The 22,684-nt window shown below is 54.9% G+C and overlaps 6 protein-coding genes across 6 annotated transcripts; 1 reads left to right on the forward strand and 5 right to left on the reverse strand.

Moving 5' to 3' along the window:
* Positions 1-1,613: 1,613 nt before the first annotated feature.
* LMXM_18_0520 (conserved hypothetical protein) lies at positions 1,614-3,839 on the reverse strand (the record flags this gene model as incomplete). The annotated part of the gene is made up of 1 exon (XM_003874017.1): positions 1,614-3,839. One exon carries the CDS (start codon positions 3,837-3,839, stop codon positions 1,614-1,616), a length of 2,226 nt encoding a protein of 741 aa, XP_003874066.1.
* A 2,576-nt stretch (positions 3,840-6,415) lies between these two features.
* LMXM_18_0530 (conserved hypothetical protein) lies at positions 6,416-7,996 on the reverse strand (the record flags this gene model as incomplete). The annotated part of the gene is made up of 1 exon (XM_003874018.1): positions 6,416-7,996. The coding sequence occupies one exon, from the start codon at positions 7,994-7,996 to the stop codon at positions 6,416-6,418; it is 1,581 nt and encodes a 526-aa protein (XP_003874067.1).
* Positions 7,997-11,870: 3,874 nt separating this feature from the next.
* Positions 11,871-13,406, reverse strand: LMXM_18_0540 (conserved hypothetical protein; the record flags this gene model as incomplete). The annotated part of the gene is made up of 1 exon (XM_003874019.1): positions 11,871-13,406. The coding sequence occupies one exon, from the start codon at positions 13,404-13,406 to the stop codon at positions 11,871-11,873; it is 1,536 nt and encodes a 511-aa protein (XP_003874068.1).
* A 661-nt stretch (positions 13,407-14,067) lies between these two features.
* On the reverse strand, positions 14,068-15,138 carry LMXM_18_0550 (conserved hypothetical protein; the record flags this gene model as incomplete). Its single annotated transcript, XM_003874020.1, has 1 exon — positions 14,068-15,138. One exon carries the CDS (start codon positions 15,136-15,138, stop codon positions 14,068-14,070), a length of 1,071 nt encoding a protein of 356 aa, XP_003874069.1.
* An 839-nt stretch (positions 15,139-15,977) lies between these two features.
* On the reverse strand, positions 15,978-17,120 carry LMXM_18_0560 (putative vacuolar ATP synthase subunit c; the record flags this gene model as incomplete). The annotated part of the gene is made up of 1 exon (XM_003874021.1): positions 15,978-17,120. One exon carries the CDS (start codon positions 17,118-17,120, stop codon positions 15,978-15,980), a length of 1,143 nt encoding a protein of 380 aa, XP_003874070.1.
* Positions 17,121-19,023: 1,903 nt separating this feature from the next.
* On the forward strand, positions 19,024-22,218 carry LMXM_18_0570 (conserved hypothetical protein; the record flags this gene model as incomplete). The annotated part of the gene is made up of 1 exon (XM_003874022.1): positions 19,024-22,218. The coding sequence occupies one exon, from the start codon at positions 19,024-19,026 to the stop codon at positions 22,216-22,218; it is 3,195 nt and encodes a 1,064-aa protein (XP_003874071.1).
* Positions 22,219-22,684: the final 466 nt, after the last annotated feature.

Here is a 22,684-nt window from a genome sequence, read left to right on the forward strand (position 1 = left end):
ACGGGGAGGGAGGGAGGGAGGGAGTGGTACGTACACGTCTGTGCGGATGATCCACAACGAAGCAGGCAGTGACGCGGTCTTTGTACTCTTTGCTGCCGTTTCGCTCCGTATCGACAACAACAACAAAGAAAAGAGATGTAAAGGCACCGGGAAAGCAATGCGTCGAGCGAAGGAGAAAACGAGCGAAACAAAAAAAAAAGGATTGAGTGTAAGAGTAAGGGAGAGATGTAGGAACGTGCACTGGCAATGGTGAGGTGTGCTGCTGTCCAGGCGCCAGTTCCGTGCCTCTGTACGTACGCGGCTCTCTGTATATCTCTGTCTCTGTGTGTGGGGGGGGGGGGAGAGATTGATTGTCGGTGCGAGAGAGAGAGAACGAGCGAGAGCGAGAGAGCGGGAGAGAGAGACGCACACACAGTGGGCGGGGTGCGTTTCGGCGTCTACGTTTTCTCTTCCTTAAGTGCAGCGAGAAACAGAATGGTGGGAGTGGTGGGAGGGAGTGAGCAACACTGGCAACCTGCGGTCACACGTGTGGATGGGGGAGAGGGGTATGAGGGAGCGTGATTGCGTGTTCGTGGGTGTACGCAGCACCATCGAAACACGCAGGACATGTGTTCGCCGAGAGAGAGGGAGGGAGAGAGGAGGAGCCCACAACGAGGCAGGAGGAGGAGGGAGAGTAGCCGGAGCGTGGCGAAGGGCACGAACTACAAGAATCGAATCAAGAAGCGACAGACCCGAGTGCCCTTGTCGCCAAAAGCAGCTGTGGTGCGACGGTGCGAGGAACATGGCAGTCACGGTACACTGGAGCATCGAGCAGCGGCCATCCCATCTGTGAGGTGCGGTCACTCGTCGCTCGAGAGACTTGAAAGCGGGAAGGCAGACATCCGGTGGCGCACATCACGTTCGTCTGTCTTCAGTGCCAAGCCAACTCTCTGCACCACCGTCTTACTCAGTGGACATCTACCAAAGGAGAAGGCCCGTATGCTCGCGCTACGGCAGCCACTCGCACCTAGTTGGCGTGGCTACCGTTTGGTTGTTCCTGTATGGAGAGGTGCCCTCTTCCTTGCATCTTGGTCTATTCTACGCGGATGTGCCCTAGTCAAATGGGGAGGGAGGGGAGGGGGGGCGATGGCTCGCATGGTATCTCAACAGTAAGCAGCTGACCTTGTGTCTGTCCGTCTTCCACTCGAATACGCGCTGGTCCGCCACTCCCTCGTCATTTTTTTCTCTTCAGCCTCCGCACATCACGGCCTTCCTGTGACTGCACTACACTGCGCTCACCGTCCCAGCACGGCTTCTCCTCCATTCCTGGGCACACGCACACCCGTGCTCACGCGCATGCAGGTAAGCGCGTGCCTTTGCCATGGTGGCCGATAGAGCAAGTAAGGCAACGAACACAAAAGAAAACAAAAACAGCGAAAGCGCTGCTGCCGCGGTAGTGTGGAAAGGCGGAGGGAGAGTGGGAGCAGCGAGCCACGTAGGACATAAACAAAGCACAGGGGTGCATTCCACATCATGGTACAGTGTAGAGAAACGCGAGAGAGAGGGAAGGGGGGCGGAAAGAAATGACGACACCCTTTCCTCACCGGAGCACTCAACGCTAAGTGGCGGCTCCCTCACCGAGCTGCGCTCTGCCGCCTGCCCTCACGCAGCTGGTGATGCAGCGACTCCAGCTGACTGCCGTAGAGCTTCACCATCTCCGTGCTCCGCCGCCGCTCCGCTGCGAGCTCCCGCTCCGCCTTTTCGAGCGCCTCTTCGTACCGCAGTCGCACACGGGTGGCCTCCTCCCCGTAGCTCTCCACCTGCGCCAGCAGAGCAGCCTCCTTGTGCTGCTGCTCTCTCAGCGCTTTGCGCAGGCGCGACACCTCTTCTGGTGGCGGCGTGGTGGCGGGCGCAACGGGGACGGCAAGGCCGGCAACGCTACCAGTCGACGTGGCTTGGGCAACACCGCAAAGACGTATGTTCTCCTCTCGAAGGCGGGCTGCCTGGCGCCGGGTGTAGCGCAGCTCCTCTTGCAACTGCTCGACCGTGCGCACCAGCTCCTCCACTTGGTCCAGAGCCTCGCGTCGCTGCTGTGTCTGCCGCGACATCTCGTCCTCCCAGTTTCGCTCCGCTGTGCGCAAGCGATCGCGCCAATATGCCTCGATCGACTGCAGCTGCCGAGTCATCTCCCCCTGACTCACGACGGATGCACTTGTCATGAGCGGACCTGATGTGGTGACAATCGCATTCCCTCTCGCTCCCGCCGCCGCCTCACCGCTCGACGTCCGAAGTGGGCAAGTGGTTGCACTCAGAGCCCCCATCGCCGGCGCCCGTGCAGCAGCCTCCAACTTGGCGGTCAGTTCCCGGTTCTCCTCCCGCAGGGCATCCAGCGCGGCCTGGAACTGCGCTCGACGCTTTCGCTCGTCGGCCTTGTACCCCTGCACCAACTCCGCCGCCCTAGCCTCCGCTGCCGCCACCGCCTGCAGCTCCGTGATGCGCACCTGCTGATCGGCCGCCTCCAGCCTCGCGTGCAGCGCCGCCACCTCACGCTCGTGCGTGTCCATCTCTTGCTGCGCCACGAGAGCCCCCCAGTACGGGTCTAGATGTACTGGATGCGGGTGTGATGGCGACGGCGAAGACGATGCCGCAACCGTTACGGAGGCCGCCTCTTCCCCAGCAACGCTTTCCCGCGATGGAATCAGTTGACTTCCGGCAACGTCCGGAAGAACGTCCAGATGCACCACCATCAATGGGCCGAGGCCCACAAAAAGCGGCCCGTCGAGGTAATCAGTGCTGCCCGGAGGCGAAGAGGTATGACCAGCCTCCTTCATGTGCAGCATCTTGACAGAGCGGAGCGGCGGTGGTGGGGAACCGAGAAGGGCACACGAGCTGGAGGCTGAAGACGACGACAACGGAGAGGATACAGAGGATCTCGGAGACGCGGTGCGCGACGGTGGCGAGCGTGCAGCGCGCCCCTTCGGAGAGTGTGACGGCGACGTCTTCTTTTCTCGCTTTTTGTGGCGCGAGCTCGTGGTGGGGAGGCGAGTATGGGCGGCATCGCCGCTGTGGTTGGTGGAGCGCGGCCGCGACGACGGCAGCGACGCTGGTCTCATCTTGGCGTTGATGACCAGCGAGCTGGCACCTGAGGGTGCGTCGTCGTCCTCCCTGCGACTGTCTCTCAGAGAAGTCTGCGACCGGGTGTCGCTTGCTTCATCGGGAGGTAGGGCGGTGACGAGTGGTGCGCGATACGCGCTCACTGGGCGCCCGCTCTTGCTGCTCCCACCCGCCGCTGCAGAGGACGAGAAGAGGTGGAGGCGGTTGTCCAGCACACGTGGCGATGAGGCCTGATCGACACCCACGTCGTCCACGTTGTCGTCCTCTAGTGTCCATCGCCGCTGCAGCACCGCTCGCTGCGCATGGCTCGGGTTGCTGTCAAGACTGCAACTCCGAATGCCTGTGCTCCCGCAACCTTCATCCATGCCGCTACCGTGAGCGTCGCCATCATCTTGATCCTCTGTAAACACCCACACCGCGGGTGAGTGAGACCGCGCCGTCAAGGAAGACGCAGAGGTTGCAGTCGCCAGTGCGGCCGAGGCTGGCGGCCTGCTCGTCGCTGGCGCGGTTACACTTCGCCGTTTCAGCGACGAGCGACACGACTCTTCGGCGTAGCTGAACGAGGAGAGCCTAAAGGCTTGCCCTGCTCTCATGGCTAACTTGCCGTCATCTTCGTCATAGTCACCGTCTTCATCGACACTATAATCGTTCTCCGCCTGAAGCACTGCAGAGGTTTTTGGAGCGTGGGTGCGATGTGTAACGACGGTATCGCGCCAACGGGGCCCCGTATGTTGACCCTCCGACATGTGCGCTTGTGACTACTGATGATCTCTCAAGGGAAGAATGAAGAGTGCACGCGACACCCGCAGGACGGGTCTATTCAGAAAAAAACGGAAAAGGAGAAAAATGACAAGGAAGCAGAGGCATGGATGCATGGCAACACATGCTCCCTGGCGCCCCCAGGCGGGCGCGTGTCCGACGTCCGTGGAAGAGTACACCGATCTGCTATCCCTCCACTTGCGACCTCAATAACGCTGGCACTGGCAAGGCTGTGAATGAGAATTCGGTTGTCTCCAAAGCATCATCGTCGTGTAACACACGACGCACGAATAGGTAGGTTTGTGTATCCTCCACCCCTTTCGTTCTGTCGCCCAAGGAAGTGGGGATCATTGCCGTGGTGGATGAGTAAGGGGAGGGGGGCGGTGGGAGCACACACGTACGGGGACTCGACTCCCCGAGATCTGAACAACGAGAAAAACGAAATCGCGCAAAGAGAAGGCAGATGGTGCGAGAGGCATGCCGTGGGAAGGACAGAGAGTCCGTTGACTCCGTCGTCACCATCACATCTTCTTTCGGCCGTCCCTATCTCCCCCCCTCATCACTTTCATTCCTGTCGAAAACTTCCAGGCAAGTGCAACAACGAAAAAAAAAGAGCGGAACATAAACGCCCATTCGTGCACACCCCCGTGTGTACGCAAGGCAGAGAAGGAAGACCACGTTTTGACCGCCCCTACAGAAAAGGAGCGTAGGCCGCCGATAGATGTGGTCAAAGCTCGATACGCGTCTATTTGTGGGTGGGTGTTGCGGGAGAGGGGGGAGGGGGGGGGTGAAGAGGACGCAGGGGAGACAATCTCGCCTCCTCTCTATGTGCCGGTCGGTGTGCGTCTTCTCTCCTACTTCAAAGTGCGCCTCGTCTCTCTGCTGCCAAAGGCAGGACAAGCGACTAGAGAAAAATGGTGTAGGGAGGCAGTGGACGGAGCGCTCTGGAGCTGTGGGTAAGGCCCCGCACGTGTGCGCTTGTGCGGCCCAAGGAAAAAGGGACAAGTGCCGCAGAAAACGCCTCGCTGTTCCTCACCGAATCCAGATACACACACACAGAGACATTTTCTTTATTGTTGTTAGTGAGGTAGACAGCAACGAGCGAGAAAGATGGGGAGAACAAAACAAAGCGCGAGCCGAATAAAAAAAAAAACATGAGAAATGCGTGGAAGATAGCAGGAAGAGTGAGGCGAGGAGAGGGTAGTGGCACGGCGCTGGCGAGCGCGCTATAAAAAAAAAACCCTCCTCCTGTGGACATGTATCTATCGGCACATAGACAGCCCGGTTCGCAGCCCCTGTTCATTAACGGAAGAAACGATGCCCCACATTCCTCTCGCGCACGCTCACAGGCATGCATGCAGACGTACTTGGTACGCCCCTGTCTTCGCCCCCGCCCCCACCCTCCCTCCCAGTCGAGAGGAGGCACATAGATGTCTTCTGTCCGTACGTTGTGGAGTAGAGGGAGTTGCCTGACCTCCTCCTCGCATCCTCCCTCCCTAAGGAGTGGTGCTGCTGCTGCTCTTTAGACCCACCCACACCGCCCTGCCACACTTGCATTGCTGTCTTGTCTGCTTGCCTGTTGAATGGAATGGCGTATGCCGCTGGTTTCCTTGCTCAACGCCCAGGAGACGCTCGCCCGACCATTGTGTGTATGTGTATGTGTATGTGCTTTCTCTATCCCTCCCCCTTCCCACCCATGTCGCAACGAGGACAACAGAGGCAGTGCGGCTAAGTTGTTTGTCGGTGCATAAGAAAGAGAGAGGTCACGAGAATGTAAACGAGCGGAGAACGAGAGAAGCAGGTCTCACTGGAAAGCCCTCCCTCCCTCCCTCCCTCCCTCCCCCCCCCCGAGTGACATGAGAGGAGACGGTGGGGAACGGGCAGGTTTGCGGGTCGCTCGACTGTTAGGCAAACGAAATACAAGTAGCGAGGGGCAACCATCTAAAACGGAACAAAAAAAAGTTCTAGCCTCCCATGCCCCCCTGCTTCTCCCTCTCCCCCTTGATGTTGCCGCAGGACAATGACCGCACCCTTCCGTCCAAGCTCTATCTGTCATTTCACCCTTCGCCCTCTCGCTCTCTGCTGTGTATTCTTTCATATCATCATGTCCTTCGATTCGCTTCGCCCTCGTCCACACACACACGCGACTCCACTGACGGTGTCTAAATGGGTACATCCAAGCCTAGCCCACGCCCATCCACGAACACACACGCATCGAGAGAGAAAGGAAAGACAAAGTGGTACAACACCCGAAACCACATAAGGAAAAACCATTACACATATATACATATATACATACACATGTACATATGCATACATATATACTAGTGCGAGTGTTACAAAGATCAGCGACAGTGAAGAGGCGGGAAAAAAGGGAGAAAAAAGAAAATGAGTAAGACTATGATGAGTAGAAGGGAGCCTCAGCTCAGAAAGAAACGATGGAGCAAGCGCGACAGCACCAGCAACACCACAAAAAGCACGCGTCCACCTTCGCTCTGTCCCCCTCGGCCCACAAGAGAAGCACGGAGGACGAAAAAGGAATGGAGCGACAGACCAACACAAACTAAAAGTCATCCTCATCTTCCTCCACGTCGTACTTGTCATCAGCGTTGCTGTCGTCGTCGCCATCGTCAAAGGAGGAGTACTCCTCCTTGTCGATGCCGCCTCGGGTGTCGGTGTGGGCTGCTGCACCAAGAGTGGGAGTGGGGCCCAGTGAGGGTGCCGTGGACAGCCCGCCGATGCGCTGCATTGCTGATTCTGCTGCCACCCGCTTCTTTGCCGGAACATCCTCCTCTGGCTTGGAGGACGACGCCGTCGAAGCCGACGACGATTGCGGCGCCGAAAAGCCGGCTTGGTCGCTGTCAGACCCCGTCTCCTCATCTTCCTCATCCTCCTCGTCATCACTGCTCTCCGCGTGGGCGTTGGCGGACGTAGCAGTGGCAGCTCCTACTGCCGCCGCCGCTGCAACGGTCGGAACCGCCGTTGGGCCTGCCTGCGCCCACAACTGCGCCCCCGTCCGGATGTCGTAGCTCTTGTTCTTTCCGGACTCTGAGCTGGCGGCCGGCATTAGACGCAGGGCCAGCAGCGCCTCGATCTCAGGTGGGCACTCCGGGGCACCGTAGCTGGCGTAGCGATCCTCCATCAAGAGGTGGTGCTCAGGGAAGTGCACTTCAAAGTGCGGCGTCGGCAGCTGCGGCTCCGTCGGTGTGAAGTCGTACACATGGACAAACCTGTTCGCCTTGGGGTCCAGCCGAGCCTCGGCAAACAGCCGCTGCAGCCCTGGTAGGCGCAAGTGAAATGGATAGAAGGAGATGTGGTGGCTCATCTCCACGACGGGGTCAGTCGAGGTAAAGATGTGCAAGTTGATGTGCTCGCAATCGCGGGTGCGGAGCTGCTTGCACGCCACGTGGACCGTCATGTTCTTGCAACCGCGCAGGAACACGCTCCCCTCGCACGCGGCAATCACCAGCTCGCCACCCTCGCAGTCATCGACAGTCATGCTATCCAACTCATCTAGTACCACCGTGTGGCAATCCGTCAGGTACTCGATCTGCAACTGCTGCCCGGAGACTTGATTGTGGCGCACGAAGTGACGCTTCTTCCACTTGGAGATGAAGTACGTAGTGTTCTCACCGCCAGGCTGGTGGTGGTCGGAGGCAGCATCAGCAACCTCCTCCTCGGCCTTGGTGCCCTCCTTCCCAGCAGCAGCAGCAGGTGCCTCCGTCGCAGGGGTAGACTGTACCAACCCAGTTGCCCCGCCATGCACCAGTGCCGACAAACAAGGGCCGGGTTGATTATTGGCTGCGATGTGCAGCTGTTGCTGCAGCTCTTCGCTGGTGCGCAAAGGCACCCCTTGCAATCCAGCCTCCAGCTGGAGCACTCGTGCCGTGTACTGCAGGCCGAGATACTCCAGGTACTCTTGCACAATGCTCAGCTCTGTGATACCGTTCCGCTTGGCATCCGCGAGCGCGACGGTGGGGTGAAACACCAACGGCTGATGGGCGCCTGAGTCGTCGCGGTCAGAGGCGCTGACCGTTTGCAGCGCCGCCTCCATGATCATGGCACGCATCTTTCCGTATTGCCCGGATGCCTCGAGCTTCTCGCGTATGACACGCTCCGTCTCGGCCAGAGTGCCAGACGCCATCACTAGTGACGATTTTTTTTTGCGCCCGTACTGTCGTAAGCGTGAGGGTTCTTTCACCTTTTCTATGTATAAACGCTGATGATGATGCGGAGATGCAACTTTCATGCGTGTAGAGGGGGTTCGACATTGTGGTGCATGCCAGCGCACGAGCGCAGAGGCACGTCGCGTGTGCGGATGTGCGGAGCAAGTCACGACACACACACACACGCACATGATAAAGAAGGGAGAAAGAGCCGAGAAGTCGAGAGGTGATGAGAGCGATGAAAAACGTAGATGAGCACGTCCGGGAGACAGGGGAAACACAGTACGCGAAGAGAGACAGGGAGGCAGGAAAGGATATCTTGGTAAAAGTGGGCAGGGGGGGGGGGGCAGTCCACAGCCCAGATACAAAGTCAGCCACATGTCCATGAAGAAGAGAAGCCGGCACGTCTGCAACCCAGTGTGTACCTGCGCGTCGGAGAGCGTTTTTTTTCTTCTTTTCACTGCGGCCATTTTACGAGAAAACATGAGTGGAACCCCCCTCCACACGGCTTGTCACAGGCCCTCATCCCGTGGCGCGAAGCAGACCTAGACACACCTTACAGCAATGCGCCGACCCCGCCATCTGAGAGCACGGCCCCTGCCTCACACTCTACCCGTCTGCCCCGCAGGTCGCCGCACAGCCGCGCCACCTGGTGCACCCAAGCCACCCGGGCCCCCCGCTCATGGGCAGTAAGGGCCGGGTGGGATACACTCGAGCAAAGCGGACACTCTGCCCATCAGGCGGATGATACAGACGTGCTCACTGCCACCGGTCGCTCCGACGCAGCGCCGTCCAACGGACCTGACCGCCCACATCCGCAGCGACAAATCGCCCTCATCGCTGTACGTCGTAAGCACCTGTCCCTGTCACCACCAGAAGTGGTTCGGCGCTAGCAGGGAGAGGACGGCAGCCTGGCTTCCTCGCCGAGTGGATGGTGGGCCCGCAGATGCCACGCTGAGGCGTTACCCATCTCATCAGGCCGACGTGCAGACAAAAAAAAAGCGGCCGGTGATCGCTAAAGAAGCCTGTAAAAGATGAGCTTCACGCGTCCCTCTCTCAGGGCAGCATCACTACTCCACCCTATTTCGATACTGTAAGCAATTTTTTTTTCAGCACACACAAACAAACGAGCCCACACATACACACACACCTCCCCCTTCTCTTCCCACTGAGAGCCGGATTCGACGCGAAACAAAAAAAATGGAATGTCGTGTCCGTGTGTATCTGATGCCTCCATCAGGGTCGTGCTGTGTGTGTGTGTGTGTGTGTGTCTTCCTTTTTCTGCGACCAAGGAGTAAAGTCCTCAAAAGGGAAACAGACAGAGAGTGGGGGAGGGGAGAGAGAGGAAAGAGAACGGTAGTTTCGCTTGTTGTAGCACGATAAAATCAGAAAAAAACGTGAAACAGGTGAAAAACATGTGAAACAAAGAGCTGCCGATAATCATTTTCGTCATCCTCCAGTGAATATTTCTTTTTTCCTTGGTTCTTACACACAAACACACATGCACCCCTCCCTCTCCCCCACTCACGCACGCACGCCTCGATATTGCATCGCATCAGCACACTCGATGGACACACAAGAGCGAGTCCGTGAGAGAGAATGAGGGAGAGAGAGCGGTAGTTCTCCATCACGCTCAGAATACACCCGTGCCTATATGGCGTGCTCCTGCACAGAAACTAAAACAAAAAAAATCAAAAGAAAAAAGGAACAAAGGATGGGTACAGGAAAACAACAATGATCGAGCGTGCCCATTTTTAATGGCCTCTCGCTCTCTCGATGAGTCGTTGCATGCGCACACAACAGTAACCCTCCACCTCCCCCACCACCACCACACACGCCTTTCAAAAACCCTGCTCACCTCTCTCTGGTGAAGTACGCTCCATAGCGTTGTCCTTCACCGTTGTTGGCGTTGACGCGGAGGTGTACACAGGCACGCCTCTGCGCGGAGGGGGAGAATGTTACAAAGGTTTTGTTTCTGACTGTCCTCCGGATGTTCTCACGTCTTTCAGCCACATCATCGGTATCACTCACGCCGCTGCCATGCCTCTGCTCCGTCCCTGTCCTCTTTCCCCTCCGCTTGCTGTACATTTTTCTTCATGAACCGCATGCACACTGAACAACAGCTTGCAGAAACCCTTCCTATGTAACTTCGGTATTCGTTGCGTGCGCGTGTGCGTGTTTATGTGTGTGTATGTGTGTGTATTTTGTGTGTGTGTGTGTGAAGAGGAGAGTCTCGCTGCTACTGTTACAAACATCTTGTAGAGTATACACGCACCCCCCCCGCCGTCGATGACAACAATGGCTCACCAGCGACCCCATAGCAACAGTAAAGAAAAGAGAGAGACACCGCAAACAGCAAGAGCGAGGGAAGAAGGGAGAGGCGAGGCGGGAAGGGCAGTCATCCTGAGCAACGACGGAGAGAAGGGGAAGAAAAAAGGGGAAAAAGCACACCGAAAGGCGCGCGTCGCTGGCTTTAGCTTACGCTTCATCACACACCCCAACGTGCCGCTGTTTAAGAAACGCGACCCAGACAGGGGAGAGGTGGTGGTGGTGGTGGAGGAGGAGAGGGGGGAGGCCGCACCGGGCTCGACAGGAGGAGGAGTTGCAAGTCAAACCAGCATCCTTCAGTTTCTCTTTCCCCTCTCCCTCTCCCCAATCCGCACATCCACCACCACCACCCCTAAAAAAAAACACAGAGGCATGCTCGCACCGTCTCCCCCGGAGTCAGCGTATTCACATGCATACAACAGCCACCTGGAAAGTGGTGCCGATTGAAAAAGATGCCGCACAAAGCAGAAAAAAAAAGAGGACGCCGAGGACGAGAAGACGGACACAACCCACGGCTACTACACACGACGAGAAGAGACAAATACACACCAGCATGGAGGAGGGAAAAGGGAGACGGCAACTCACGCATGCGTAAGAGTGCATGCACGTATGCTCACAGTCACTGAAACGAACGGATACACACACGCACGTACGGGGGAGGGAGTGGGAGGAAGAGGGGGTGGCTGTGGTCATAGTAGTGGTTGCAGTTGCAGTACAAAAAAAAAGCAGGAGGGTGTTGGAGGAGCGAGCCGAGTCAACCATCCAGAGATGCAGCACCGCACCTCCTCCTTCTCCCTCCCCCTCTTACACAAAAAAAAAAGAAAAAGAAAACGTAAAAAAAAAGACGTCGAGAGAATACCACACAAGCACGCCCATACATATGCATATATATTAGGAGAGAAAATAATGGCACAGGTGAGCAAGTAAAACACAGAAAGAGGCAGTGCAGACGCGGCAGAGCGATAGAGCAACAGAGAGAGAGAGAGAAAGACCTCAATCAAAGATCAGTCACACACATGCACACACACACACACACAGAAACACACACACATGCCCTAGGAGAAATCAAGTTCAAACACTTGAAAAGGCCAAGAAGCGCACAAGCCACAGCGAGCAATGGAAGAGATGAATAAAACCTTGTTTGGTTGGCTTTCCTCTTTTGCTCGCTTACACGCCGGGGTCCTCGAAGTCCAGAGGACACACCGTCATGACAGCGACAACCACAACGAGGCAGCTGGGAGAAGGGGGCATCAGAAAGGCACAATGGGGAAACGGGGGGGGTGTCACTGCTTAGCGCTGGCGAAGAGCAGAGCACTAACAGAAAAAGAGGTGACCTCACGAGCAACGGTAAACAACAAGAGGAGACCGTACGATTTTCTGAAAAGTGGGCGCTGGTCTCCCGTACATCAGTCACCTGAGTCCCATCAAAAGGAAGCTCTACTCGCGCACGCGCGCATACACAAGTTTTCTGCCTCTTCGTTGTACCCCGGCCCCCTCTCAGCCCACCCCTCTCTCTGTCCCTCCCTATTGCTGTTCCTTGAACTTCGTGGCAGAAAAAGCTGCGACGCTGCGCCTGTAGTGCCGCCACTGCTGCCCCTTTCCCTCCACCACCCTGGCCTCCTCTGGCAAGTCTACCGTTCTTGGCGCGTCGACGCAAAGGACACGGTGTTGGTGACTTGCACTCGCTTTCCCCTGATTTTGCCCGCACTGAAACTCTGCAGGCGCTTCCGCATCGTCGTACATGGACGCGGCGCTCGCGAGCGGCGACGTCTCCTCTGCCAACGCCGTGGGTGGCTGCTCGTCTAGCAGAAGGCGCAGCGCCGTGCGAACGCGGCGGTCCAACAGCTTCGGTTCCTCCTCGTACTGGTAACAGAGAAAGCCGACGGAGAGCAGATATACGGTGCACACTAACCAGTGGCGCGGGTAGGGCAGGCGACCACGCAGGTTCTGTGTAAGCAGGAAGGAGCGAAGCGCGTGCATAGAGCAGTACAGGGCGAGATCCATGCGACGTCCCTTCGGCTCGAGCAGCGTTGCCAGCCCAGCTATGGAACACAGCGCCGTCACCGTCTTCGTGCCTCCGCCTCGGTGTTGCACGCCAAAGCAGGCAGAACGCAGAATGACTGCAGCGTACAAGGCGAGAAACAGGGCGCTGATCAGCATCGAGCGCACGTTTTGCACGATCGTGGAAACTGGGTTCGTCATGAGACGCTTGCGTTGGAACGCCAGCATCGACACGATTCGAAGCGGGCCGTAAAGCGGCACGCCCATCGTAAGCATATTCTTGAAGATGAAGATGATCGCCCACATGTTGCACGAGTAATCGCTGTGTGCCACCTTGCAAAGGGTGTCGGCACCGCGTTGGCCAAAGTTCTCGATGAGGGGAAGCTTCTTCGACCAGCAGTAGTCTACAAGATCGGGGAGAAGACGCTCGCGGCAGAACCCAGAATGGCCGCGGATGAGCTTCTCTGGATAAGTAGAAGCGCGGTTCAGGAAGCCTTGGTATGACTTCGGCAAGGTGTTCGGGTTGAAGAGACAGCCGTAGGCGATTTGAGCCGAGCTCAGACACATGAGCACCACGTCGTAGTGGTGGAACTCCTGAAGGATCTTTGGCATGCGTGGCAGAAGGTAGCGCAGCGAGAAGGTGTGGGCGCTGCGGACGAACAGGTACAGGCACATCTCCGTGCGCGTCTCCTTGTTCATGACAAACGCAGGCGTGGCGCTAGTGCAGCCCGCCAGCAGCGACACAAACTTCTTCGAGACTCCAAATGGCGTGAGGATGCGAAGCAGTGTCTGCAGGCAGAAACGGAAGCTCGAGAAGCCGCCGAAGACGGCCGCCCATTTCAAAGGATTCAGCGAGAGGAATTCGGACGGTATGCGGACTAAGAACGCTCTGGAGACACCGTGCTTCACTAAGGCTTTCACGACCCCCACGAAAACGCGTCCAATAGCGGCGTAGATGCTATTGCGAATGACAATCTTCAGTGTGTGCTTCAATGAGAGATGCTTGCGATACTGTATCTCGCGCAGCTCGCCATTCCTGGGGCTGGTGGGACCCTGCATTTTTCGTCCCGCAAAGCGTTGCTTGCGAGACTCGACTTACTCTTCGGATCTTGCCAGCCTCTTCCTCTCAGCGCTAACTGAAGCGCGTACGCTCTTTACTGCGCCAGGGAGATGCCAGGCACGCCTCTAGTGTGGGAGAAGATGTGTACTATCAGCTTAATGTGCAGCTGCCTTTTAACGTAAAAGAAATAAAGGCTGGCCTTGTAGTGATTTACGCGAGTTTCTTCGGAGACATTCACTTGAGGAATTGATCGGCACAAAAGAGGGGAACAAATCCGTGCCGTTAAAGGCGTTGGCCAGAAAAGGGGGAGAAAGGCGAGATGACAAACAGTGCGAGAGGAGCGAGCAAGGAGAAAACGATTTTCTCTCTTTTAAAACGGCATCTGCGGCAAATGTGTTGCGGAGAGGAGAAAGTCTCCGATTTTAGCGTTTGCTGAGCCGCTAAGGCTACCTCAACAAGAAGTCCAGAATGAAAAGGGTCTTCCCAACTACCTCTGTTTCGATATTGCCTGCGGCGGCACCAGCTCAGCATGGCTGCGCTACAGCCAGAACCAAAAAGGCGAGAAAAGGGCTACATCGAGATGAAAAAGAAGCGCATGACGCAAAAGCCATCGCAAGGATGTACCACGAAAACAAAGAAAACCAACCAAGAATGATTCCCCTAGAGGTCAGAAAAGAAAACCTCCTTCTCAAAGGCAACAGAATCTTTGTTCACGCGGCGCACAAGTATCATCTCCCCATCTTTCTCGAAAAACTCCTTGGCTGCCCGCACATTTGGTTCGTCGAGGGTTATAAACCGTGCCTTACGCTCCGCCTCCTTGCGCCTCCGTTCGCGCCGCAGCGCTTTCTCCCGCTCCAGTCTCTCCAGCCTCGCCTTGAAACGGGCTGCTTCTATTCTCTGCTGCTCCTTCTTCCACTTTTCTATCCTCTCCGCCTTCTCTTTTTCCTCGGCGGAGTCGTCCACAGAAAATAGGGAGGCGCGAACGTTGGTCTGTCTGTCGTCTATGGGCTCGGTCTGCAGAACGAGTAATCTCTTTTTGTCGCTGTCAGACGCTTTCAAGGAAAACGCAAGAAAGGGAGAACGGGATGTGGCTCTACTGACAGCGGGTAGCTCTGGTGCCTCTTTTTCAATAGCGTGTCGGCCCCTGTCGTCGACAACGTACCACTTGGCTCTCTCAGCTGTTTCGTTCGAGCACGCGTACTGGAGCTGTACTCCCGAGGAAAACGTGACAGATGTTGGTGGTGTAGATATGTTGAGCATCTTCACGGCCGACCAGTGCCTGCCTCCATAGCCAGATGACACACCTGTGTAGTACGATCCATTGAAGGACGACACTACAGAGAGCATGCGATCGCCTTCATAAATCATGTAATGCTGCTGAGCCTCCTGCAGGCTCGGGATGACTGAAATCGCATTGTAGAGAAAACCATCCTCAGAGCGGAACACAACAACTTCCTTAACTTCCGCCTCATTAATCACAGTCGACAGAAAGATGTACGCATCGTCCTCCTCCATGTAAATCGCATTTCCGTTGAAATAAACCTGACTCAACCCCCCAGTAAGCTTGTTGCCTTTGAAAACAAGGTGTCTTTCGCTGTTCTCTTTGCGAATGGTAGCATCTTGAACCTCGAACAAAACAGCAGCATATTCCGCATCCCCATCCTCCGGCTGCTGCACCTGCTCAGTGGGACAGAAGAGCTGATGATCAACCATTATTCCCCTCAAGCACATGTCATCAACGCTTTTTATTACCTCAAATGTCGACCCACCGTCAAAGGTGCAGTGCGTAGAGGCAATCGTGCTTGCATTCTGAGCATCTGCAGCAACAGTACGGAAGCAGAGCGAGGTGTTAGAGAACTGAACAGCATGTTGTGAAAGCTCCGCCTTCGCTCCAAGAAGCGTGCTATGAGCCAACTCTACAGACAATGCATCTGCACAAGCGCAAACAGATGCGAGGAGGAGCAGCACAGCAACAATATGGTGATGCATGGTGATGCTGCCCCACGGAGCGTGCCTCTCTGCAACCGAAAAAAAAAGGAAAATGTAGAAAGGTAACCCTTGAGAGGCCGATAAACCACGGTGAGTTGCCAGACTGAGGAAAAAAGGGAGCAAAAAAACGAATGGACAAGTAGGCGTGATGTTATTTCGTGGCATTTGAGGTAGGTGCTTTGTGGCACAAATCATGGCGATATTATTATTATTGTCAATCGCTCCCAGAGCGTTGGTATCGCCGTGAGCCCCTGCTAGCTAGCTTCACTGCAGCTCCCAATCTCTGTAGGTGCAATTCTGGTTGTGTAACAGAGCAAACGCTACAGGGGGAACCACTAGAAATGAGGTGCTAAAACCTCCTTTTCGTTTGCAGGCGCAAGTCTTCTGTAGCTGTGAAAGCAATGTGGGCTTATCTTTTTTTCCGTTGATCGAATTTTCCCGCCTCAAACTCTTTCGCTTCCTTTCGTTCAGCAAACTCATTCCGCAACCCTGACATCATACCTGCGGATACAAAGATCGATAATAAATGGAAAAGCATGACTTTTTAAACAAAGCAAACAACCCTACAACTACTCTTACCACTATTTTTGCACGTTCGTCACTTTCAAGGAAACATAGGGGTACTCCTGCTGTAAAGCACCAGTATCAGCAGTCACATCATTCGCCAACGGCGTCGTCAAGTCGGGGTACACCTGCGCAATACGCTTGCGGATTTCGGCCTCCTTATCCGCAGGCACCTGCAGCACCACAGCAATGAAGCGCGGCGGGAGTCCGAACTTCAGAAGCGCCTCGATAAACACCCGCACCGCCTTGAGGTGAATCCAGGCAACATAACAGGTGCAATACTGCTGCCACAGTAGCGTGTAAAGCGCCTTCTTCTCCTTTTCCGCCTTCTGCTGCAAGCTCCGCAACTCGGCGGAAGAAAGGTCATCGGTGCCTTCCACTTCGCGGATAGCATAACGCTTCTTGCGGCACGCCGTCTTTACATCGTCCATGACCTTCCGGAATATAACAATGCTGTTGAGCACGTATTCTTTGTCTTCGGCCACAACGCGGTTCGACTGCGGGCACACATACTCGCTCATCTTCCAGTAAGTCGCCATCCACTCCTTTTGCGCCGCCACAGGTACCGCTACGAAAACGGTGGCCAGCAACTCCGTGTCGACAAAGCACTGATAGTCCCGATTATAGAGGGCGACTAGCTCTCGAATCGGACGGATGGACAGGTTTCCCTCACCCTTCCGGTTCGCCGCTATGAGTTTGTTGCGAGTTTCAGTGTACTCCGCCAGCATGACACGGACACGTTCATCAGCTGTAGCGTTGATTCGGGAAAATTTCTCTATTAGGTTCTGAATTGTCTCCTTGGGGTCGAACTGCGCACTGCTCCACAGGAAGTTCTTGATGTAGCCAGCGGACGACATTTCCTGAGTTTGGTTGATTCGGAACGTCGTAACTACACTGCGCGGCTTTCCGGATGTTTCCTCCATCAGCCCAATCAACTTCTGCAGATTGTTCTCCATCATCGGATCCAGCTTCGCTAACTCATCGCTTGCCTCCATTAGAGAGTCCAACGTGCCAATCTTGAGGCTGGGGATAAAAAAGTGGCGAAACGTCTGTCCCAGAGGGCCCATCTGACGCACAAGCGCTTCATATTGGGCGGACTGCAGGGGGTCCTGCGACGGCTGCAAGTATGGCAGCGCAAGAATTACAAAACTCTCGGTCATCTCTCTAAGGGAGATTATTCTGCCTGTGTAGACCTTGTGGTGTACGGACGAGGGGTGGATTTCGAGCAAGGAGATACATGGATACTTCAAGACTGAAGCGTTGATACAGCAGAAGGTCCCAACACTCCGGCAGCCGCTTCATTACTAAAGTCATCATCTCCGCTTGCACTGCATCTTGAGTTCGCAGTGTCGAGACATTATTGGCGGTTTTACGTTTACTTGTATCGCAAGAAATGCAAATGAGGCTGCTGCAACCACATTGCACCCATAGTGGCCATTGTCCCTCGTCTAAGTATTTCGCAGTGTGAGTAACGTGATCTCAGTAATTTTGGGACATGATATAGCAAGGCCCTCACTTTAGTCGCTTGTAAGGAGCTCCTCGACATCACCTTTGCAACCCCAGTAACGACAAACCCAACGTATTGCCACCCGGAAGGTAATTCAATTCATCACGCGAAGGTACAGAAGAAAAATACATTGCCGCCAACATGGCCATTTTACGAGAAAACATGAGTGGAACCCCCCTCCACACGGCTTGTCACAGGCCCTCATCCCGTGGCGCGAAGCAGACCTAGACACACCTTACAGCAATGCGCCGACCCCGCCATCTGAGAGCACGGCCCCTGCCTCACACTCTACCCGTCTGCCCCGCAGGTCGCCGCACAGCCGCGCCACCTAGTGCACCCAAGCCACCCGGGCCCCCCGCTCATGGGCAGTAAGGGCCGGGTGGGATACACTCGAGCAAAGCGGACACTCTGCCCATCAGGCGGATGATACAGACGTGCTCACTGCCACCGGTCGCTCCGACGCAGCGCCGTCCAACGGACCTGACCGCCCACATCCGCAGCGACAAATCGCCCTCATCGCTGTACGTCGTAAGCACCTGTCCCTGTCACCACCAGAAGTGGTTCGGCGCTAGCAGGGAGAGGACGGCAGCCTGGCTTACTCGCGGAGGGAATGGTGAGCAACGATGGCGCGTTGGGTATTTTCCGTCATTGTGAAGTCGTAAAAGGAATACCCCATAAGCAGGTCGACGTTACCCCTAGATCCTCAGTGCACTTTTTGACCGCAGGAAAAGATGCCGTCGGTCCCTCTGTACGAGCTGGTCATTGCACACAGAATCATTCTGTCAATGATGTGCCTCCTATCGCCGGCGTGAGGAGTGTCGTGTCTGGAAAGGCTTTCGGTCCCCCCACCCCCATTCGGGCACTGGCGGCTGCCACAGTTTTCAATTCCCACCGCTCTTTTTAGTGCAGTTGATTGTCACCCCAGCAGTGCCTTTATTCACCACAGGGAGTAAATGCCAATGTGGGCCGCAAGGCCTTTGGGTGCGGCACGCCATCGTTCTCATAACGCCGTGCCAAGGGGACCCTCCATTACCGGAGCCCGTCGCCGAGAAAAGGGACTCGGATTGCTGAAAAAAAAAATTGAGCAGAACACTTTTGCTGTGTTTTGCACTCACTGGGGGAAGGGAGGGTTTCTTCACACAGTCAACTGTGAACGTCCTTGTGACGCACAAACTTCTGGGCAGGCTGTCCTCTATCATGGCCTGTAACCGCTCGACACAGCTGCAAAAGCTGATGCTATTGGCTGTGAAGACAACCAACAAGGCAGCGAGCGGTTTGCGGAAAAATAACTGTCAATCCAAGGTTGTGGAGTGTGCCTTTTCTCTCTCGGTCGCTACTGCTTCTTGTCAGTCCCTGATCCAAACGAAAAAAAATACCACTAACTATCCAAAGATCCCTGCACCTTTCGTCCTACTGCTAACTATCACTCTTGCTTGACCTCTCTGTCTCCCATACTTTTCGCATCTACCACTCTTTATTTTTTTTTTCCGCTCCGCAGCGTAGCCATATTTCATACTTTCATTTTTTCTTTGGCTGCCTTGTCACAGAACAGCAAAATGGACTTTCTTTCCTTTGACAACGGAGTGATCAAAAATCCATTCTACCGGAAAGACGCTGTTGACGGCGACGGCGGTTACAGAGCTCATCGCAAATGGAATCGCCAACCTCGCGACGCTATCACCTGTGCCATACCCGCATACACGCGCAATCTGCTATCCGAAGACAAGACACCATTCCAATGCAGTCCAGCAGCTGTGTGCTTCACCGATTACGATGTCGGCATAGAGCACAAGATTATTGTCGCCTTTACAAATACGGCTACAGTCCCCAAAACATTCCGAGTGATGCCCATTCTGTCGAGGTACGCGAACGTGGTGAGCGTCGAGTACACTGTTCCACCAAGAATATCACCGGGACTGTCGTGGAATGTCACCGTCAAATACCGACCTCGCGATGTAAGTGATATTTCCACCGCCATTTATGTCAAGACTGATGAGGGTTACTTTGCAGTTCCGCTCACCTCCTCGAAGAAAGCGTTTGTCTTTTCTGTGGAGCCGAGGAGCGTGAGTTTTGGCACCGTGATTGTGGGCGAAAAGCGTGCGAAGGTGATTACGCTTCGAAATAGTGGAGCAATGCCGGGAACTGTGATCGTCGGTGGTGATTTCAAATCTCTCCTCGAGCAAAAACACACGAATCCTGTCGATGGCAAAAAAATGAGCTTTTTCCGAATTTCACCACCGCAGTACAAGATAGAGATTCCATCGTTCTCTAAGTCGCTGGTAGTTCTCAGCTTTGCCCCGCTGAATCCGACGCAGATCAACAACGAAATTACATTCACAGAGAAGAACAGTTCTCAGCTACCTCACTCCATTCCAATTACAGGCAGCAGCACGAACCTTCCAGTGTTTCTTACAACTGGAAAACTGGAATTTGGGGCGTGCTTTTACGGCGAGCAATACTGGGATGAGGTGAGTGTCGTCAATAAAGCTAACATTGCCGCGGCAGCAGAGTTTCAAGTTCCTCCGTCGTTGGTTGGCGCCTTGGCTGTCTCCCCGTCTCGTGTGTGTGTGCAGTCTGGTGAGGAATACAGTGTGCGGGTCGTTTTCACGCCTTCGAAAGACCTGCCAAAAGATTTCTCTTCGGTAATCAAGTGCGTCGTACAGAATCAAAAACTACCTCTCACTTTGAACATAGACGGCGTGCTATCGCACCGTGCACCCTGTTTGCCGTCTACTGCTTTTGATATTGGCACAATCCCGTTGCAAACGATGAGATCAGTACAGGTGCCTGTTACGAACGAATCGAGTGTGAAGCAGCTCGTCGGCTTCGATAATCTTCCTCCTTGGGTCGTAGCTACCCCTGAGGTTTTGGCACTCGTACCTTTTGAGACGGCGAGCTTCACCCTCAAGATGGAGGCCCCGCAGGATGGTCGTTTTTCGCACCGCCTGAAGCTCATAAACGAGTTTGGTGACACGCAATACATTTCTCTTAGTGGGCAGGGAACACGTCCTCCGGTAGCACTTTCAGCGCGGACGCTGCTGCTTCCCCCCTGTAACATTGGCCGCAGTGTTTTTGCTACGACAGTGCTTTCAAACACAAGCGGGAAGCTGATTCAGTTTAGCTTTTGCGTCCCGTGCTCTTTTTTCAGAGTGTCTCCTAACGCAGGTGTTTTGCAGCCGGGCGAAAGTGTTGTGGTGGCTATCTTTTTCCATGCACCAATGGAGTTTGAGTACGTGGAGTCCCCGCAGCCGGTCGCCCCACTGCATCGGGCAAGGCCGAAAAAAGACGTCTCGATTGGATTCGTCTCCGACGCGCCGCCACCGCAAAAGCAATCCATGTATGATGACTGGGTGTCTGGAAGCGAAATGGAGCTATGGAGTAGGCATAAGCAGTTTCGAATTCAGTGCTGCTTGAACGGCTTAGACGATGAATGCTGCTTTATTGTGGTGAGGTGCTGTGCGGTGAGGCCATCTGTGAGAATCGAGGAGGCTGAAAAGGCACCAATCACGCTGCCAACAAAACAACAGAAGCCCACTGAAAACGATGCTCGCCGGGTGTCCCCAAAAGGTTCTGATGTCGCAGATAGAGATGAAAACGGTGCTACGTCCCAAAAGTACAAGGGAGAGGTGTTCATTGAGTTTGGGAAAGCACCAATTCATCACGCTTCTATTCGCTCGTGCAAGGTACATAATACTGGTGATGCACCTTTCATGATTCGCGCTCCGCCGCTGAGCCCGTTTTCCTCGTTTTCGCTTCTGACCATGGCATTCGATGAGGTGCCGCCACATACAGAAGCAGAGATACATTTCTCCTTTCATCCGCACTCGTACGGGAAATTCAATGAAACAATAAAGGTGGAACTGGCTATGCCCGACGGCACAGTCACTTTTGTTTTTGCGAACGTGCAGGGGACATGCAGTCCGACACAGCTGACCATTACTCCCGCAGAAAGCGTTTCGCAACAAGACGCTTCCTCTATTGTGTCTGTGGAGCATATGGCGTTCGACTGTACGCAGAAGAGCGAATCCACGCGGAAGGGTTTGAGTTTCCACAACGTGGGCTCCTTCTCTCTTGAAGTCCTAATAACCAGTTACACGGAGGAAGGTGAAAGGGCGCATGCAGGGAGCAACGCTGTGCTTTTTGATCCGAGCGACATACTGCCCTTTCTCGTGCACCCGCGTGCGTTCACTCTGCAGCCGAACACGAAGCAGGTTGTGGATGTTGTGTTCGCGCCGTCGGATGTTGGGGTGTACTCGAAACGACTGAGCATTGCTGCCAGCGGCGAAACTCGTGAACTCGCTCTCGAGGGTCGAAGTGTGAGTAGCGGCATCTACTGCTTTGTGCCGATTTCAGACGTGAAAACGGGTAAGCCAACCGCAGTCTCCTTTGAAGGCGGGATCGGTTGCCGGCCTGACTACCCTGTTTCACTGCCTTTTGCGGAAGAGGAAAGCAAAATATTGATACTCGGTAATCTTCTCAAAGGCCTCAGTGTGGAATACAATGTGCAGAACTGGGAGCAGACGAGTCCTCTCGAAATGCCACAGGAGTGGAGTGTGACACCGCTTTCGCAAATTGTTGCAAGCGGAAAAGAAGCACGCCTCTCCGTCCATCGGTCCTTTCCAGAGGATGAGGATGAAGGTGTTTTGTGTGGCATCAACTCGCTCTTCCCATTCCGGTTCACAATCGTTTTGAGGGGTGAGGGTGCAGAACTGCTAGCTTACCGTACCCTTTACGTTGTCTGCACTGATTAGCGTTACCCGGCTCTACAAGTCTTTTATTTACCGAGTGACAGTGGTGCGGTTTTTGTAGTTGCCCATGTTTCCGGCACACACCCCGTACCGATGGGCGCTCATACGCCTTGCTGATCTTGCATCCAACATGGAATGTAAACATGTACATAGAGATAGCGGTTAGTTTTGTGCGTCTGTGTGCTTCATTTCTTTCTTTTGGGGTTCTCACGGTCGCGTTTCTTTCCCCTTTTGTGTGCAAAAAAAAAGAAAGAAGGCAATCAGCGCCTCCCAACTTTTCCCTGATTTTGGAACTGTGATACCCTTGCAAGCCCCAACGAAAAAAAAAGGGCTGCAGCCTCACCTTTACAAGAGCACGCAAAAGAAAAAAAGAAAGAAAACGTCTGCAGCAACGCCGGTAGTACAGCGTTGCTCGGATGGTGCCTATTCCTCACTGTGTGTGTGTGCTGGATGAGGCCAGCAGGCGCGG

The sequence above is a fragment of the Leishmania mexicana genome, chromosome 18, assembly GCF_000234665.1.
Source record: "Leishmania mexicana MHOM/GT/2001/U1103 complete genome, chromosome 18".
NCBI classification, from domain to species: domain Eukaryota; phylum Euglenozoa; class Kinetoplastea; order Trypanosomatida; family Trypanosomatidae; genus Leishmania; species Leishmania mexicana.